The sequence below is a fragment of the Elgaria multicarinata genome, chromosome 6 (genome assembly GCF_023053635.1).
Source record: "Elgaria multicarinata webbii isolate HBS135686 ecotype San Diego chromosome 6, rElgMul1.1.pri, whole genome shotgun sequence".
Classification (NCBI taxonomy): Eukaryota; Metazoa; Chordata; class Lepidosauria; order Squamata; family Anguidae; genus Elgaria; species Elgaria multicarinata.
In genome coordinates this window covers 120,704,421-120,724,514 of record NC_086176.1, presented here as the reverse complement: position 1 = coordinate 120,724,514, position 20,094 = coordinate 120,704,421, and the positions used below count along the sequence as shown (strand labels likewise).

The 20,094-nt window shown below is 46.6% G+C and overlaps 1 protein-coding gene across 2 annotated transcripts in view; it reads left to right on the top strand.

Moving 5' to 3' along the window:
* Nucleotides 1-20,094, top strand: part of LOC134400091 (transitional endoplasmic reticulum ATPase) — a 63,333-nt gene that overhangs the window by 41,184 nt on the left and 2,055 nt on the right. For both annotated transcript variants that reach the window (XM_063128361.1, XM_063128363.1), the window contains 13 exons: nt 5,016-5,127; nt 5,785-5,957; nt 6,996-7,138; nt 9,198-9,328; nt 10,718-10,849; nt 11,121-11,223; nt 12,298-12,431; nt 12,981-13,116; nt 14,828-14,940; nt 16,573-16,737; nt 16,863-16,985; nt 18,066-18,278; nt 18,856-19,164. In XM_063128361.1, coding sequence (XP_062984431.1) covers nt 5,016-5,127; nt 5,785-5,957; nt 6,996-7,138; nt 9,198-9,328; nt 10,718-10,849; nt 11,121-11,223; nt 12,298-12,431; nt 12,981-13,116; nt 14,828-14,940; nt 16,573-16,737; nt 16,863-16,985; nt 18,066-18,278; nt 18,856-19,164 — 1,987 coding nt within the window. The remainder of the gene's footprint in view (nt 1-5,015; nt 5,128-5,784; nt 5,958-6,995; nt 7,139-9,197; nt 9,329-10,717; nt 10,850-11,120; nt 11,224-12,297; nt 12,432-12,980; nt 13,117-14,827; nt 14,941-16,572; nt 16,738-16,862; nt 16,986-18,065; nt 18,279-18,855; nt 19,165-20,094) is intronic.

Genomic DNA, 20,094 nt, shown 5'->3' with positions numbered 1-20,094 from the left:
AGCTATGAAGAAGAAAGGGTCCACCTGAGCGACATTCCTTAGAATGGCAGGCACACATGCACACACACCTCTTCAGCAAGGAACATGTATTTATTTATTGATTGATTACATTTTTATACCACTCGATAGCTGAAGCTCTCTGGGCGGTTCACAAAAATGAAAACCATAATAAACCAACCAACAGGTTATTTTATTAGCCCTTTCTTAGGACTCTCCTTTATTTATTTATTTATTTATTACATTTATAAACTGCCCCACAGCCGAAGCTCTCTGGGCGGTTTACAACAGTTAAAAATGGTAAACATTAAAAATTCCTGTCCAGGAAGAAACTCTTGTGCTCTTTTGTCTCAAAATGACTCAAAAGAGGCTACCCAAGGGACCGCTTGGGGTTCCTGATGTCCAGCTGGACATCAGGAAAAACTTCCTGACTGTTAGAGCAGTACGACAATGGAATCAGTGACCTAGGGAGGTTGTGGGCTCTCCCACACTAGAGGCCTTCAAGAGGCAGCTGGACAACCATCTGTCAGGGATGCTTTAGGGTGGATTCCTGCGTTGAGCAGGGGGTTGGACTCGATGGCCTTGTAGGCCCCTTCCAACTCTGCTGTTCTATGATTCTATGATGCTCTTATTTGTCAGTTGCTAACTTAGCGATCATTTTCATTGGTTCATCATTAGATTAGCCTATGAAGGAATTTACTTATCAGAGACTGGTGTTTGCTTATCTTTCCCTCCCTACCTCATCTTTTAAGCCACAGTCCACGTGCCTGTGCAGTGTTTGATAAACCATACTTGGGAGAAGCCAAGCAGTCCTGCCAAGAATGCTCTGTTTTCGGGACTCCAAGGCTTTGTCTTGCAGCCTTTCATGTTTCCTCAGCTTCTGGCAGTGTAACTGGCATTGCTGTTTTTGCCAGGTACTTCTAAGCCAGAATCCCTGGTGGATTGGCCCAATGGAGTATGTACTCAAGTTGGCCATCTCCCATTGTATTGCAGTAGAACTGTGTATCTTGAAACTTGCACCTGCTCCACTTAGAAAAACACATCCTGCCCCGTGGGGCCTACCAGCTTGCTAGTAAGTATGTTAACATGTTCACTGCCAACAAACATGTGCTTAACATGCAAATCTTTGGCAGTGGCAGCCGTCATGGGATACCAGCAGTAAGAACTCAGTACTGTACACCACTCCCTGAGCTTAATTGTTAAATTAACTGGAACTAGCTACACATGAATGGTTCATACCTCATGTGCTGGTTAGGCTCTTCACAATACTGCTTGAGCCCCATTGGCTGGTATTAGAAAGCAAGTTACAATGCAATCCTATACATGTCTACACAGTTCAGTGGGGCTTATTCCCAAATAAGTGTGCATAGAATTACACCCTTAATTGACCTTTTTAACGGAAAAGGGGATTCCAGGTTCTTAAATACCATAGAGTTAGAGGGGGGGCATTTCACAAGACATTGCCTCCTACAAAAATACACCCTCCCAGTTTTGGTTGTTTGGCAAAAATGGAGCTCAAAAGATTGCTTGTTTAGAGAAAGGGCAAAGAAGTATTACCCTTACTCTGATTTGACATCATAAAGCCAAATCTAACTGACTACATGGCATTGTCAAGAAGCCTATTCTGAGTTAACAAATACTTCCTGCCTTCACTCTGATTTGGCTGTCTTTTTTTAAAAAAAATTTTTTTTAAAGGAAATTGAAGCAGCTGCTGGAGAAGGAGGGTGGGGGTCATAAAAAGTGGCCTTATACTGAGGTCCGACCATTGGTTCATCTGGCTTATGATGAACCAGATGACTGCCAGCAGCTCTCAGACAAGAGTCTTTCCTAGCCCTACCTGGAGATGCTAGGCGCTGGACCTGGGACATTTTGCTTGCCAAGCTTGTGCTCTGTCACTGAACTATGGCCCCCAAATCTGCTCTTACATCCTTAAAATATTCCCCCATGAAAACTTAGCCCTGCCCCCATTGCATTGCTTTGGAAAACAGCTTACAGTAGAAGTCTTGCTCCTGCTTCCTCTAATTTTCCTACCTAAAGCCAGTTCAGTTTCTCCAAATAGGTAGGTGTTGGCCTGCTGAGTCCCCAGGGGTATGCTGCCACCAGTATTGCTTTACTAATCCGTACTGGAAGCTTCTTTGAACTGCTGAGTGCTCCTGTCTGTCAGCTGAAAGCCTCATTGATGTAATTTGGCAAGAAGTGTGAGGTGGAAGCAAGAGCCTGGCCATCATGCTCCTTTTAAAGTCTTGTGAAGTGTATCTGATTGACTTGGGGCACAAAGGTAACTGGCAAGTAGATTGTCAGTGATGAGTGTGTTGGTTAGCTCTCTTCAGTATAGTCTATATCTCTTGGAGTCCCCGTATCTTGGTGCCATCTTTCTGTTGCTGGGTGAAGCTCACTTCTTTGTTCTTTTGACCTGTTAGTTCTCAGGTGACACATTTGATGCTGGTCCAGCTGCTTGAAATGCACAGGTGTCGTTACTTGGGATCCCGCCTTCTATTTTTGAATGCACTTACTGCAATGTGGAAAAACAATTTTTCTGAAGAAGTGAAAGACAGCAGTTCTTCTGTCCTCTATACTGTTTGCAGACCGGTGGTCATCCATGGCAGAGCTGTCTCACGTTAACCTGCCCTACAGTTCTGTAATGTTTTCTCTGTCTAAATATATTCTCCCTGAAGCCCTGCTACACCTATTCTATTTGGAGCAGCTATTCTGTGGCTTGCCAAACGCATTTAGATGCACAGGAAATCTTGATGACTTGGTCCTGAGCTAGCCATGCTGGCAGTTGGAATTTTCTCCTTTGCCTCCACGCTGTCTGCCTTTGCAGTTATCTTTGCTTTTTAACATTTGTTTTTTCGATTTCAGAAAAAATGTGAAGGCACTGAAAACTTTTAACTGGCGTATCTAAAGAGCTGCGCACATAAATACATCTTTCCTAAAGATAGTTATCTGAAAAAAGTTAATTACAACTTTTGATTTTAGGTTTGACCTGTATTGTATCCATTCTAGTTGACCAATTTGACGGGTATTAAGTTATTTATTGCATTTATATTTCCCCTTTTTTCCTCCAAGTAACCCAAGGCAGCATACATAATCTTCCTCCTCTTCCATTTTATTCTCTGTTATCTCCATTATGTTATGAATTTTAGGAAACAATGCACAGGAAAAATAAGAGCAAAAGAACATTTTCCATGCCTCATCAAGTGAATGCATGGTAGAGCAGATAGTGAAGTTTGACTGAACACTGTCTGGCATTTTTGCTTGGTACCAGAGTAATAGTGTTGTTTCAGTTGCCAGTCTTCATTCCTGCTTTAAAGCATCCGTGTTTCCTCAGTTGCTGTGTATTACTTAAGGCAGTGCTGACACAGTTGGCATCTTGATATCAAGACAAAAGATGCTATTTACACACTCTGTTTGGTGTTTTACTCAGTCGTTTCTAATATGCTAAGACTTGCCTGTGTCATACGATTATTTCATGGGCTACTTAAAGAACACTTTTAAGTGGCCCGTGAAATAATCCATATGATATAACCTGTTAGATAATAAAATAACTCTAAGCGAGCCTTCCCCAACCTGAAACTCCAGTTTTGTGGGACTACAACTGCCCAATACCTCTGGAGGATGCCTGCTTGGGGCTGCTTCAAGATCTCCTTTTTCTGTGCTGATATATTCAGTAGGAAACTGTTCAGCTTGAACCGTACAAAAGAGATGGCCAATTTCACTTTCTGTTTGGGAGAACCGAACGCTTCTGTGCTTTCTTAGGGTGAAGCTGGTTTCATGAAAATAATGCTATATAGGCTTCATCCAGATTAACATTTTTTCAGCCTTTGCTTCAGTCTTAATTTTTTTAAACTTTCCTTGGACATTGTTGAATGTGAAATGTGGGTATTGTAAGGGGCTCTTCTCTATTGGCTCTGCTCCTTCTTGGTAGGAGAGTTCTAGAGTGTGTCTGTCTGTCCTGAATTACCATAGCTTAGCACAGGTTCTAGTATAATGAGAAAGGGAGGAAAACTTTCCTCTATCCACGTTCTCAACACCATGCATAATCTGCATAGGATAATGCTTAAAGACTGGTCAGTGGTAGCAGTTGGTGTGTGACATGGCGACTCACCTTCAGATGGAAATTGCATTTCCAAGAAGCATAATGCAACAGTGCTGTTGCATCTGCACTTCCAGGCAGGTGTTGGCAGGTGTTCAGAAATAGCTGTGTGGTGTTGCGATCTCTCTGTGCCCTCCCACATGAAAAATGAAAATGGCACGGGCGTGCAGGACGGTGTTTTATGGTTACTCTGCCTCCCTTACCCTCCTCTCCTCAATAGTCCTGACATGGCTGAGTTGGGGTGTCTTCAGGAAATTATTGGAAGACATCTTCGATAGAATAAAGAAGTACATATTTCATTGTTGTGATGTCTTGGGACTTTTGAGGATCAAGAGGTTAAAATAAAACCTGTCCATCATTGTAGGAAGGTACAGGTAGAGAGACTGTCACTCTGGGAATTGCCAGAAGCTTTGTTGCCAAGCAGCTACTAGCTGCTTGCCACTTAATAACAAAAAAATATTCTGCATGTGGTTTGTCTTGTGGCAAAATTGCCACCTGCTGGGGTTTTGTTGTTGTTGTTGTCCCTTTAAAACAGTGGCAAGTGGTTCGTGAATGCTTCTAATCTATAACTCTGTGTGTGTGTGTGTGTGTGTGTTTTTAAATTGTATACTTTTAATGTTTACTATTTTTAAATGTTGTAAACCGCCCAGAGAGCTTCGGCTGTGGGGCGGTATATAAATGTAATAAAATAAATAAATAAAATAAACTGCTCTGTAGAGTACTGAGTAGGGGATTGTACTTTGAGCTCTCACTGTTGTGTTGAACTTGGTATTTATATTGTAAAGGATGTTGTGCTTACCTTTCAAACAGAATTGGTTAAGATATGGTGTAACAAAGGCAATAGTGAACAGATGGGAAATGGTCAAAACAGGGTGTGGCTTCTGTTACCTAACCTCCCAACAACTCTGTTCTGTTACTACAGTTCCAAAGCTGATGACTTGTCAACTGCAATTCTCAAGCAGAAGAACAGGCCCAATCGGTTAATTGTTGATGAAGCAATCAACGAGGACAACAGTGTTGTGTCACTGTCTCAGGTGTGTTCAACATAAAAGTAGAAAACTGTGTGGCTGATAAAACATACACATAATGTAGGAAGTTGCCTTAAACCAGGTCAGACTTATTCATCCGTCCAGCCCAGAATGGGGTACTGTGATAGACAGGAAGAGGTCTTCACATCTGCTACCTGAGCCTTTTAATTGGAGATTGAACCTGGGCATTCTGCATACAAACCATGTGCTTGACCACATGCTCCATTTCTTCTCCCTAAAAAGAGGTCACCAAGAAAATGCTAAATAAAACCCTGCTGATCCTTGAATAACTACTACTTTTTCTGTTTTAGTAACTTTTATTCAAAGAGGGTTAATTCAAACAGGCATTTTCTCCAATGTGAAAGTCCTGGTTTCCCCAGAAGCCTCTGCTATCTGACCACCAACTTTTTCAGTATTTAAGCATACCGCTTTATCAAAATAGATGTGTATTCAAAGAAAAATATGTGCTCAGTCTGGCATGATCTAAATTTGCCCCATCCTGCCTTGCGTCCATCTTCTTATATATGCTTGTCCTTACCTGGATGCTTTTATTGAACTAGTATCACACAAGGTGTTGTCAGTTTCAGGTAGGCAGATTTTCTGTACTGATTTATGTTAAGGAATAGGCATATATTGGACAATTTTTCTCGCATTCATTCACAGGCCAAAATGGATGAATTGCAGCTGTTCAGGGGAGATACAGTCCTGCTGAAAGGGAAGAAGAGGAGAGAAGCGGTGTGCATTGTCCTGTCCGATGACACCTGCTCCGATGAGAAAATCCGCATGAACAGGGTTGTTCGCAACAACTTGAGGGTGCGCCTTGGAGATGTGATCAGGTGAGGGCTGAGTGTCCGGCTCGGTACATTGAGCTAATTTGACCAGTTAAGGGCAAAGGCATATCTGGGGAAAGAGCTCCCTGTGTTGGTTGGAGCATTGACTTTTGCTTGGGCGCCTTGTCAAGTTGGGCCGTACTGTATCGATTCCCTTGTATATAAAGGGGTCTACAAATAGTGGTGGTGTTTGGCTTGGGCCACTGATGAATTAAATTGATGTTGATTAATTAAATTAATAGTTTTTAAGAGGAGGATTTTAATCTTCCCCAGGTAGTACCTTAAAAAAGCTGCTAGGTAGATCTGAGGAGGAAATGACCAAGCAACAAATACTTCTATACCCTGCTAAGAGGGTGGGAGCATAAAGCCCCAGATTGAAGCTCCTGAAACAAGGGGTGCTCTGACTGCAGACGCTGACCTTCGGAGACATCCTTGCTGTGTTCTCCAATAAGGAGTGCTCCCTTGAAGTCGGGGCTTCATTCCAAAATAATTATGTTGTTGCAGCTGTCCTGTGTCCCGTTCTCATTAAACTGCTATCCTTCTGTAAAGATAGAGTATCTGAAACTCTTTAAATGAGTTCTGAAGCACTAATTTTTTCATTTGGTCCAGGTTATATAAATTTGCTTATTTCGTAATTGCAAAAATTTGAGAGCACTGTAGAATTTGAAACATTTTGTTCCGGTCCTGTTTTGGTGGGGGGAAGTGAATGAATTTTGAAGCAAAAGGTCAAGGGCTGGAGACTGTGGGGAACTTCTGGAAGCCTTAGCTCTATCACCTAAGCACTGGCTAAGCTTCAGTGCAAATAGCTCAATTAAGATTTGCATATTGGTAAGCTCCCCCTAACGGCATTGTTCCTCTGCTGTCTTTGAAGGGGAAGTGCAGCAGCCGAAGGATAGTGTAGGGAACAGCGCCTAGTTGGATTCTCCTGTCATTTCCATCAAGGGTTGGAAGTTGTTTCTTACAAATGTCTCTAGCTGGCCTTTCCAAGCTCCGCACAAGAATGCAGCCATCTAAGGGTCATAGAGGGACACTCTTCCTTTTCAGCATCCAGCCTTGCCCAGATGTGAAGTACGGCAAACGCATCCATGTGCTGCCCATTGATGATACTGTGGAAGGGATCACTGGGAACCTGTTTGAGGTCTACCTCAAGCCCTACTTCCTGGAAGCATACAGACCAATCAGAAAAGGTAATGGCACCTAGTATGAAAGCAATGTTGAGTTTGGATGAGAGTGAGACTTTGGAACTAACGACAGAATGTGGCTGGAGCAGCTAGCAGGTTGATGCCTTTGACTAGATCTGTCCATTCTCTGACTGTTCCGCTCCAAAGGGAGGTCTGGGGCCTCCTGTCCCCTGGGGGAAGCTGTGGAATCGCAGAAGGGCCTCCAGGTTCTAAGCAGTTGCAGTGTTGAAGTGCAGCTTTTCAAACTTCCCCACAACCTCTTGACATCTCAATGAGGCCACTTGTGGAATCAGATACAGGTCAGGTCACCTCAGAATAAGGTCCCTGCGCTCTTGGCCATGTCCTTTCTGAGCCTTCACATGCGATCACGATCCGGTGCGATGTCGTGGTTATGAGTGTTGGCCTGGGAGTCAGGAGATCTGGGTTGTGCTCCCCACTTGGCCATGGAAGCTCACTGAGTGGCTCTGAGCCAGTCACAGACCCTGCTCAGATGACACACTAAGCCACGGTGGTTGAGCATGTTGAGGTCCTCGATCTGGGAACTCGATCTGGACCTCTGGAGTGGGTCCCGCTGACCTAAGGCAAGCATGGCAGAGGAGGGCTACTGCGCCGACCGTGGCCTTTGCTCCACAATCCGTCAAGTGGCGTGTTGTGTTTAGCTGCTGTCAGGATAGACGTCGCGCTTCGTTCTGAAATGCTCTAGCGAGCTGCACAATAACAGCAGGGGGGTGGAATAGCTGCACAATGTGTGTCACTGCAGTTGCAGCGCAGAAGCGCATCTTGAAACAGTCATCACTGGTCCCTTGCTGGCGGGTTGAGGGAATTGATGGGCAAGAAGCCGGTTCCTTTGTTTTAGTCACTCTTACTCTCTTTCTATGAACAACGCAGCTGACAAGCAACAAAGAATAAAATCACCATGTCATAAAACAGAAGAAGAGCCCTGCTGGATCAGACCAGTTCTATCCAACATCCTCTTCCCCATAGTGTTCAGTCAGCCTCTTGAGAAGCCCACAGGAAGGTCTGAAGGCAACAGGGAGGATACCAGCCACTGGCAATGCTGCCTCTGAGCTGGGACATTCCCATATGGCCATCATGACCAGTTTAAAACAATTAAAGTTAAAAACCAACTTCCTAAAAGAGATTGTTTGAATAGATGCTACTCCTGGGCATTTACATTTCTATTCTTTGTATGTGGGTTTTAGTTTGATTTTACCTCTAGGAAAAAATATATGCTGCACGTGGTACCCTTCGCTGCTTCTGTCTCAGAATGCTTCTCTGCATAGTTGGGCTCTTCCAGGAGTAGTGTCACTCACTTGAGCCTTGTTAGACATTTGCCAGAAAGGCATTATTCCCAAGCTGGAACTTTGATCACTGTTTCTACCTTTTAATATACTCTGTTGTAGTTGAGTGTTGTTCCTCTCTGGGAACAGGAGGCATATGGATTTTGGTGCCTCTCTCTGCACATCTGGCCCAGTCACCTGCTATTTCTTATGCACCTAACTAACTGAAGTGATTAAGGCTGCAGTCCTGAGCTCACATACCAGGGACTAAGCTCCATTCATGTCTGTGGGACTTAATTGCTGAGTAAACATACTTAGGAGTGCAAGTAAGCTGCTCTTTCACACCCTGACCCCCTTGTAGTGGCTGAGGGCCTGCAGTCTGAACCAGAGCCCCTGCTTCAATCTCACTCCTGGCAGGAATTTGCTAATTGGACAGGGGCAAGGGGCTTTTTCTCTTAGCATTTTCCATCTGCAGTATGGGGGGGTAACAGTGATGGTATAGACTTCCCATCATGCAGAGTTGTTGTAAGGATCGTGATGAGCAAATGCATGCTGCGAGATGCTTTGAACCTTTGAAAGTGCAATAGTACAAATGCTCCGAATTCGAATACACATCCATGCTACTGATTGGGTAGTCAGGCTGGCTTCCTATGTCATCTGCCATTCCTGTGCCCTTTTGGGAAGGTCCAAGGCTACGAGCGTCACTCTCTTGTACCAGAATTCTGTAGTAAAGAAAGCATCTCTTCAGGAACGCTTGGCCCTCATTAACATGCTGATAATTTCAGGGGACATCTTCCTGGTACGTGGAGGGATGCGTGCGGTGGAGTTCAAAGTGGTGGAGACAGACCCAAGCCCCTACTGCATCGTGGCTCCAGACACGGTGATCCACTGTGAGGGAGAGCCGATCAAGCGAGAGGTGAGTGGAGCACTCTTGTTCCACGGCTTTTCTGTCTTCTTTGGGGAGAGCCAAAAGAAGGGGTTGGAGAGTGGGTTTATTTTTTGGTGATGGGTGAAGTTAAGGATGAAATCTGCCATTCTGTACTGCGGGGGAAAGGGCCTCTCTGAGAAGGGAGACCTCTGCTGCTTTCGAAATGACCATGCCGGGCAGTCATGAGTCGAGGAACTGCTTCTCTGAGTAGCGCGTTTCCCAAACTTGAACGGGTGTCTCTGAGATTCGCTGGATCCAGAGAAAACACGAGAGCTTTAAAGCCAGACCCCACTCAGGGGTAGATTTGCAAATCTTTACCAAGTGTTCTGGGCTTCAAGAATTAAAGTTATATGGGTCGTGGTCTCTGAAACTTCCCTCAAGCCAGACAACACAAATATGGTATCAAAGAATATATTTTTATTGCTCAAACAGTCTAAGAGAATAACAAGCTTTGGCTAAGATGAGGCAGATCACAAATGTTCCCAAATGTTATAATCTCTAAAAGTACAATGAAGACAGTAGCAAACCTAGTGGTAACATTGTAAAACCTGGTTTCTTCTCAATCTAACAGTCAGTATCACAGGTTCATATTTAGCTAAGTGGAGGTCATGGTGGGCGAAGCCAACCTGAGCACGTGTGGCGGATTTCTCCTTCTCTCAGGACAAGCTGATGAAACCCTGGCCTTTTATAGCCCTCATAATGCCAATGACCTCATCCTTGGTTTCAGATGTGGTCATACCACTATTTCCATTTTTCTCAGTGTAGCCTAATCTGCCGCCGATACCAGTAATACCGAGTTGGAGTTATCCCTGCTAAGTTAAGCTATATGCTGCTTCCAGCACTTGCCCAATGCATTTGTGGCAGCCTCCTTCTATTTCCAAGAATATATTCCATTACTCACAGTTATCTCACAACTCCTACACACAGAACTAGTCAAGCCTACAAGATACAATAAATTCTTATCAATTCTACACACTGCAATGCATATTCCGCTACAGCTGCATGTTCTCTTCATAAGAATTCCTCAGTCTATTGTGCCTTAATCTGATACAGTAGCTCTATGTATCTTTGGTGTGCCTTCCTAAGGAGAATGAAGTTGGCAGGGCTACAATGGAGAAACCACTTTTTTGGCTGTTATACCACATGTGGGTGCCTGGAATACTGTGGCCAGCTGATGTTTAGAATAACAGAAGTGATTCTGTGATTGAGAAAGGGATGTGTTAGGAAATGAGCACTCATCCAGGTTGACTGATCCTAGTGCTAAGTTAGCCCATGAGCTTGGGACTCATGTAGAGCCCTTCTGAACTGATCAGACATAGTTGCCACACTGTTTTGACCTCTAGGTCCTTTTTGCATTTATGGTTTCTCCCCTGCCAGGATGAAGAGGAATCCCTGAACGAAGTGGGCTATGATGACATTGGAGGCTGCCGAAAGCAACTGGCTCAAATCAAGGAAATGGTGGAGCTCCCTCTCAGGCACCCGGCTCTCTTTAAAGCTATCGGTGTGAAGGTGGGCATCTGGTTAAGTTTGAGGATCTTGTTGTCTGTCCCTGCAAAATCCTGGGGTCGTGCTCTCTTTGGGTGAAGGATGTGCTTATTATTACGCAGGGGCAGTCAAGGACTAAATTATACTATGTTGGGGCCATACTTCAAGACTGCCCTGGCCCTGCAGATGGTTATACAGTTGTGGTGGCTCCAGGCACCTTTCCTGGATAACTCTGCTGGTGCTGAATTAGAATTTGGGTTTAACGTTAAAATGTTAATAATCTGCATTTCTCTAGCCTCCCCGTGGTATCCTGCTTTACGGTCCACCTGGTACTGGGAAGACCCTGATTGCCCGAGCTGTGGCAAATGAGACTGGAGCTTTCTTCTTCCTGATCAACGGTGAGTTCCAGGCAGTAGGTTTGTGCTGACTACTTGAACTGCTTGCTTGGCTTGATGAAGCAAAAGGCCGCGGGGTGGAGAGGAAGCGATCCTTGGACATAGAACTTGTCCTAAGCGCATGCCTTCTTGTGAGGAGGCTTTTCACAAGCTTTTAGTTCAGTTCATAACAAGCAGGACTCTGTCTCTGCTAAAGCTACATCTGCGTTTCAGTATTTGCTCCTCTGTTTGAATGGAGTTGAGTTATAGTGTGGGTTGCTTGGTACACCTGAACGGCTGAAACTTTCTAGCAAACTTGAAGTGTTCCCTCTCCTCTCCTGCTCTTCCATTCCTCTACAGAGATGTCGTCGTCCCCGTCCCCCCCCCCGCCCCCAATTTTTGATCCTTGTGATAAAGGGACTTTTGTAAAATTCTGAATAAATGCCTTTCACTTGCTTCTCAGTTTAAGTAACTGACTCTTACTGGTTTTGTGTTTGTTTTGTTTAGGTTATTTTTCTAGGCAGCTGACAATATAGAGGGGGGGAAATTAAAATTACGATAAAAATAAAAGGCTACAATAGAGCAAAATGCATTGCTTAAAACAGTACAGAGGAATAAAAATACTCTGTGCTAAACCAATTTAAAATAGAATTATCTGTTCAGACATAAGACCACATTTCTGCCTTACCTCACGGGCGCATCCTGATTCTTCCCTTGGGCACTGTGTGTTTATGAAAGGCTTCGCCATGCTAAGTTGCCTGTAGAGAGCCTGTCTCCTTGGAAATCTCAAGGTATCCTAAGGAGCCCAAAGGAAGTACTGAGATCTGTGGAGCGCAAACAATTTGAGGTGAATAGAAGATGGTGTTTGCTTTTAGTGCTTTAAGTTCGGTCCTTCCATTTCTGAATCAAGACTAGCTGAGTCAGTCTGCAGAGAGTCATTTAGAGTTGAAACGGAAAGCCGGGAGTTCTAGTGAAGGGTTTTAGAAACTCACACTCGTGTTAGGCTCAGGTGTTGGTTCTTTCAGGTGATGTGTACTTTTAGAAGTAGGGACCGCATCTTGTTTTGGTCATCGCCATCCCCTTGCTGTTTTTCTACAGGTCCCGAGATCATGAGCAAGTTGGCAGGTGAGTCGGAGAGTAATCTGCGGAAGGCCTTCGAGGAAGCCGAGAAGAACGCGCCTGCCATCATCTTCATTGATGAACTGGATGCCATTGCTCCCAAAAGAGAGAAGGTGAGTGTTCTGCAGTCCTGTGGGGACTGGTGGAGCTCAGCTTCGTCAGTCCGGCACTTTGAAATTAGGTGCTTGGGCCGGGGTGGATGACCTGTCAGAATGCAAGCAGTAGAGCTTGTGTCACCTAGATCTGAGCCCTTCAGTTTCAGCTTCAACTCTTCAGATTTGTCTGCCTTGAGACCGTGTCTTGCACAGGCGTTCAGTGCTCCTGTGCGTAGGTGCAGTGCGTAGGTAACTACACCACACCGTTGTGCCCCGTTCAGTGTTTCCTTTCATAAAAGGACCTTCTAAGAGCAAGGAAGGCTGTGTACTCTGCATATCAGTCCTAGATACTGTTGGGTTGCCAGCTGCTTGCCCCAGCTTGGGTCCTGAATCACAGTCTGTATTTGATTCCATGTCTGTCCCCAAATCACTTCTTGGGCTGGTCTCTTTCCTAGTTGGTTTTAAGCTTGGCTTCTTGGGTGTTTAGTTGGGGATATGCCCCAGCTTATGATTTGAAGTGGAGCGTTTCCTGCCAGATCTTCACACCGCCAGCTGCTCTCTCCACAGACGCACGGCGAAGTAGAACGGCGTATTGTGTCTCAGTTGCTGACGCTCATGGATGGCCTGAAGCAGCGAGCACATGTGATTGTAATGGCCGCTACCAACAGACCAAACAGCATTGATCCTGCACTCCGGCGATTTGGTAACGTGGCTTGTTCAGTTCTCCTGGTGGGCTGGGCTAGTGTTTTATGCCTGGCTGATCTTTGGTTAACCGGAACACACTTGCCACATTCTGGGGGGTGGCTATGTTCTAGAGCAGACATAGGCAGCATACAGTGCCCGGATGGGCTGCAGCCTCCTGCGTGTGTTTTTGTAGCCTCTGGAAATCCCAGTGGTGGGTGGGGTCCCCTCTTTTCTCCCTGTCCCCACCCCCTTTCTCTCTGTTCCCCTCTTCCTTCCTGCCCAGTGGGACAGATCACTCTTGTCAGAGGTCTGAACTGATCTGACTGCTTGCAGAGGGCTTCTGAAATTAGACTGAGAGCCACATTACTTCCAGGGTGGGCAGAGTCAAAGGCTGTAATTGCCAGGAGTGATTGAGGGCTTTCAGAAGTCAGACACAGGTGTAAAACAGCATCATACCATTTTTGCCATATTCTCCGTATTGTTTCCATTTTGCTTTAGGGAAAAACCAGTACATTCACCACTATTTTTCAACTTTGCTGTAGCCTGGGAGCCATTACCAAGTAATATGGGAGGCTTGAATCCTGCGCATGCATTTGTGGATCTGCTGTAGGGCACCGTCTCCTCTGGCCTTTATGGCTCGGTACTTTTGGTGCCTTGGTCTTTAGTGTTCTCTGACCTATCGGTTGGTGATATGTATGGCTCAGTCCTGGGCCCAGGGGTCTTCCACATTTTTATTAATGATTTGGACGAGGAGGTGCAGGGAACGCTGATCAAATTTGCAGATGACACCAAATTGGGTGGGATAGCTAATACCCTGGAAGACAGAATAAACTTCAAAGTGATCTTGATAGGCTGGAGTGCTGGGCTGAAAACAACAGAATGGAATTTAATAGGGATAAATGCCAAGTTCTACATTTAGGGAATAGAAACCAAATGCACAGTTACAAGATGGGGGACACTTGGCTCAGCAATACTACAAACGAGAAAGATCTTGGAATTGTTTTAGATCACAAGCTGAATATGAGCCAACAGCGCGATATGGCTGCAAGAAAGGCAAATGCTATTTTGGGGTGCATTAATAGAAGTATAGCTTCCAAATCACGTGAGGTACTGGTTCCTCTCTATTCAGCCCTGGTTAGGCCTCATCTAGAGTATTGCGTCCAGTTCTGGGCTCTACAATTCAAGAAGGACGCAGACAAGCTGGAGCGTGTTCAGAGGAGGGCAACCAGGATGATCAGGGGTCTGGAAATAAAGCCCTATGAAGAGAGACTGAAAGAACTGGGCATGTTGAGCCTGGAGAAGAGAAGATTGAGGGGAGACATGATAGCACTCTTCAAATACTTGAAAGGTTGTCACACAGAGGAGGGCCAGGATCTCTTCTCGATCCTCCCAGAGTGCAGGACACGGAATAATGGGCTCAAGTTAAAGGAAGCCAGATTCCGGCTGGACATCAGGAAAAACTTCCTGACTGTTAGAGCAGTACGACAATGGAACCAGTTCCCTAGGGAGGTTGTGGGCTCTCCCACACTAGAGGCTTTCAAGAGGCAGCTGGACAACGATCTGTCAGGGATGCTTTAGGGTGGATTCCTGCATTGAGCAGGGGGTTGGACTCGATGGCCTTGTAGGCCCCTTCCAACTCTGCTCTTCTATGATTCTATGATAAGTGTACAGGCAGGATGAGATTCTCCTGCACAGAAGCAAATGTCAGTGTTGCCTTTGGTGTACCACAGGGCGCTTCGACAGGGAGGTAGATATTGGCATTCCAGATGCTACTGGCCGCCTGGAGATTTTGCAAATCCACACCAAGAACATGAAGCTGGCTGATGATGTTGATCTGGAGCAGGTTTGTTTGTTTTTTTAAACCTATTTTGAAATCTCTTCATTGGTTCCCCATTTATTTTAGAATTCAGTATAAGCTGCTGCTGCTGCTTCTGACTTGTAAAGCCTGTTGTGGTTTAAGCTGCTCCTGAGCTTTCAGCCCTTATCTTGCATGTCAGCTCCGCTCCTGCTCCTCGGTCTGTGGATGCTGCGCCTCTTACTGGCCCAAGGGTTTCTACTTCCCTTGCTCAGCTTTGTCCGTTTTCTCTCGCTGCTCTCTCTTCCTGGAATTGTCTTCCAGAGGATCAGCGCACTGCTCTTTCAATTCCTGTTTTTAAATCTCAGTTAAAAACTTCTCTCTTTTTCAAAGCTTCAAAACTTCAGCTTAGATTTTATTCGTTGTTCTGTAAAGTTGATTATATTTGTAGTATTCCCTGTGCCTGTTAGTGCATTTCATTCCCTTTTCATGTTTATTTTGTGATTTTTTTTAGAATGCACGCCTGTGGGATGGATTTGCTGGGCTGTTTTATTCTGTACGTTGCCATGTGCATAGATGGCACTATATAAATAATTAAGCATCGTAATCATCAGTTAAAACATATTGCTGTAAGATAAACCTCTACAACAGGTCATAAAATACAGTAAAAGTATTTCTTTAAAGATGCATTTCAGAACTTTGGCCTCACTTAATGGCATCCAGACAAAAGCGCACTCAGGAGCAAGATAGAACAGCCACAGTAGCAAGCATACAGTATGCTTTGCAAAGTTGGTTTGAGCACAAGATCCAAGTAAGGATTCAGCTGAAAGCAGCCTTAAACAGAAAGGTCTTCATAGATCCTCTAAATGCCTGCACAAAAGTTGCAAGGCCCCAAAGTTGCAAGGCCCAGCACTGAAGGGAGTTTCAGTGTTGGGGCCACCGCTGAGAAGGCCCTGGACCTATGATGTAAGTATTTGTGTACAGGTAGGGTTATATGGTGAAGGAGGTCCTTCAATAGCACCAGGAGTTTGAATTGGGAAGGACCATAGCTTAGTGGCGGAGCACCTGCTTTGCATTCACAAGGTCCTAGATTCGATCCAAAATTCTGTGGAGCTATTGCTGCCATTCAGTGTCAACAATACTGGTCTAGATTGACCAGTGGTCTGACTTTGTATATAGCAACTAACTGTTCCTGTGATGAGCAGCTTACTGGCAGCCAGTGCAGATGCTGCAGAATTGGAGTTTCGTTTTGTGACTTCCTGTCCCTCACCAGCATCCAGACAGCTGCATTTTGTCTTCAGAAGCAGCCCCACGTAAAGGGCATTACAGTAGTTCAGTTTGGGGGTAGCCATGGCATACGGACAACCGAGGGCAAGGCGTACCTTTTCCTCACCTCTCTTCTGGTTTGTTGCTGCTGCTAATGAGCTGCGCACCTAAGCTTGCATCCACTCTGTGTAGTAGCCCTAAGCAACAGCATTGCTTGTTGAGGTGCCGCTTCCTTTCTGCTTAAAGTTATTCAGCGGTGTATTCTCAGGAAGAGGTGATAAAATACCGGCCAACACCAGCAACCGCTGAAGCATTCAGGTTGCGTGGTAGAGCTGCAATCTTGAGTACAGAGGGAAACTTAAACATAAACGATACCCTTGCGCCTTCCCATTCCTGTCTCTCCCCTTGCTTCAGGTGGCCAACGAGACCCATGGCCACGTTGGGGCAGACTTGGCCGCGCTGTGCTCCGAGGCAGCTCTGCAGGCGATCCGCAAGAAGATGGATCTCATCGACCTTGAGGATGAGACCATTGATGCTGAAGTGATGAACTCGCTGGCGGTGACCATGGATGACTTCAGGGTAAGCTAGGTGCCTTTGCACCCCTCTCTCCTGGCGTGGGACAGTCCTGCTGACAGGTTGCGCAAATCCCCCCCCCCCCCAGCTGCAGTAAATCACCTCTCTCCCTCTCTCCTTCCAAATGCCAGTGGGCCCTGAGCCAGAGCAACCCCTCTGCCCTGCGTGAGACCGTGGTGGAAGTGCCACAGGTGACCTGGCAAGACATTGGAGGCTTGGAAGACGTCAAGCGAGAGCTCCAGGAGCTTGTCCAGGTGAGAGCTGTTGCTGCCAGACTCCAAATCGCTTGCGCCAGAGCTTGGTATTGGCCTGTGGTAAAACCAAGCTGGGCGGCTGGTCTTGCAGCCTCCCTGGGACCAGCAGCTGTACTGTGACCTCTTGCTTTCATTAGTTCTGCTATGGGCTTTGTGGGTGGCTTTAAGTAGGGAGCAGCTTTAGTGAAAGGGGAGCCCCCTGTTGCATAGAACCTCCCTGCTCTTCATGGAAGTTGACGCGATGGTGGCAGGAGCTATGGGGGAAAGCCGGATAACCAAATGTTCTTTGAACTCAAGCTGCGTCTTAGCGAAGGGCGTTCCTTCAGGATGGCATGTAGGATGTGGTCCTGCTCAGATGACGGACTGCACACGGGCCTTGCACACCCCTCTAGTTACTCAACAGGGAAGCCCTGTGGTGCACAAGCCTTGTCTGTTCGCTTAGCTGTTTTCATGCTTTCCAAGTCTTTTTACAAAACTCAGTTGCCTCTAATGTGGCCTGTGGGTTTAGGTTGACATACTTGCCAAGAAACCTGGCTGTGTACTTTCTCTGCATTTCTAAAAGCAGCTGGCTGTGTTTTGTTACGATCGTGGAATGGTGCTTTTAATGACTAATTACAGAGCAGTGGACATCTTTGGACTTCTAGCTGAATTGTTTTCAGCCGCAGGATTATTTTGGTGCCTTTCATGTTTGGCACAATATGGCTTCGCTGCTGCTGCTGCTGCTGCTACTCCACAGATGCCTGAACCTGCCTGTTTCCAGGCACATTTGTCATGATTACTGGCTTCTACTCTGGGACAATTCTCCATAGGTAGTAGTAGATATGATACATGCTTGGAGGCTGGGGGGCGGGGAGAACAGATGCGTGACTTTGAGCTAGTGTGGTGACGCCTCTATCTGTGACTTGATCTGTGGGGCCGGACCTGCTAGAGCCAAGGAACCACTGGGCGCTTGTGGCAGAGCAGCTCCCAAGTGCTCCACAGCCATGGACATCTTTGTGCGCGCAGCAGGAGCCTGAGTTCAGGACGCGCTCTCGCCTCTGGAATGTTTTTGGGCTGACGTTGAACCCTTTCCTTCCCCAGTACCCAGTAGAACATCCTGACAAATTCCTTAAGTTTGGCATGACCCCCTCCAAAGGGGTGTTGTTCTATGGGCCTCCTGGCTGTGGAAAGACCCTGCTGGCCAAAGCCATTGCCAATGAATGCCAGGCCAACTTCATCTCCATCAAGGGTCCAGAGCTGCTCACCATGTGGTTTGGAGAGTCAGAGGCCAACGTGCGCGAGATCTTTGACAAGGTAAGGCTCTGTCTATGTGGTGGACGTCTCTCGTTTTGGCCCCCTTTCGCTTAGGAATTTCCATACTGCCTTTCCCAGAAATCTGGAGAGGTCCTAACTTAAAGCCTTGGGTGCACTGTAACCTTGTTCATAGAGTGGCTTCCCATTGATGCTGGTCCAGCACTGTAGCTGAAGGCAAGACTCACTCACCCGCCACCATTGCTCTGGGGAGTACAGGAAGGTAGCAAGATTTTTACAGGAAACCAGCGTAGTCTAAGCCTGTCTGCACATTTCTGCTGCTGCTACAATCCCCAGCAGTGAGTTGTATGGTTGCACCCTTAAGAGTATGAGACAGGATGAAGTAGTATCCTTGGAGGAGGGAGCCGTCCTGGAAAGCTCATCCGTGTGAACAACGAAGGCTTGGCGCACTAGAAAAGCCCCACATTTGTTATGGCATTTGCTCTCGTGAACTTCCATCAGACCCATGTGAGAAGTCATGCCAGCGGCACTGTTAGCATCCCAGGGCCAGGTGCCCCTACCGGGTGTCGTGGTGGGTTCTGCATGCTTTAGGTGTGATGAAGTTCCTTCCCCTGGGCAGGCCCGCCAAGCAGCTCCCTGCGTCCTGTTCTTCGATGAGCTGGACTCCATTGCGAAGGCCCGCGGTGGGAACATTGGGGACGGCGGTGGTGCCGCAGACAGAGTCATCAACCAGATCCTAACGGAGATGGACGGCATGTCGACCAAAAAGAACGTCTTCATCATTGGCGCCACCAACCGGCCAGACATCATTGATCCCGCTATCCTGCGCCCTGGGCGCCTGGACCAGCTGATCTACATCCCGCTGCCCGATGAGAAGTCTCGTGTGGCCATCCTCAAGGCCAACCTGCGGAAATCGCCTGTGGCCAAGGCAAGTTCGTGCTGACGAGTGTTCCGTGGGGGTGGGGGCGTAGCTTCATTAAAATACATCTGTATTCCTAAATACTTGTAGGGAGATCAGGAGACTTCCTGAAGTTAGGGATAGGCACCTGGAGGACTACTTGGACCATGACACAACTTTGGTCTCCAGAGGCCCTGTCCGTTTTTAATCGAGTTGTGATAACATGCTTGCCTGCAGTTCTACTTAGAAGAAAATGAACATTGCTTTTCTTGCTGTATTATTGCATTTCTCTTTGGGTTTTATATGTAATGCCCAGGCTGTGCTTGAGGGCAGACGTTCCACACCTGTGAATCCCTTTCCGCTAGCTGTCACTAACTATGTTCTAGAGCCTTATCATCCTGAGGTGCTTGAAGTGTGCCGCGAGGTACACTTCTGGCTCCACATGAGAGGAGGGTGTTGTTCCTGCTGTCTTACCCAGTTTTCACCTTAAGCCCTGGGCTGGTGCCAGATGTAGTGGAGTTCAGACGAAAGCATCTAGGCAAGGGTGGTTGATGCTGGAGGCCTGGGGTGCTCTGGGGCATGGAGTTCCCCCTTTCCTTGTGGAGGCCGTATGGGATGGTGTGCTTGGATGCCTTTTACGTTTGCAGCTAGCCACTCTGGGCAGACGTAGATGGGGCTGAGGAAAGCCGTGAGGGAGAGGGGTGCGTGCCCGTGCCCAGCGTGCTGTTTTTCCTTGGGTGCGTTATTGGGCAGCACTTCGGTCTCTTCCAGATAACGGATGGCGGCCAGATCTTGCTGCTGGTTTAACTGTTCTCGGTTCCTCTTGCTCACAGCTTGAGAGAAAAGCCTGCTTAAATGTGTTGGCTAGTGTGTGTGCCCCCCCACCCCCAAACACCCCAAAAAACCCCTAGTAGATGAAGCTGTGGGAGCTTGTTGAAGTGTGTGCTAGGGCCAGTCTGG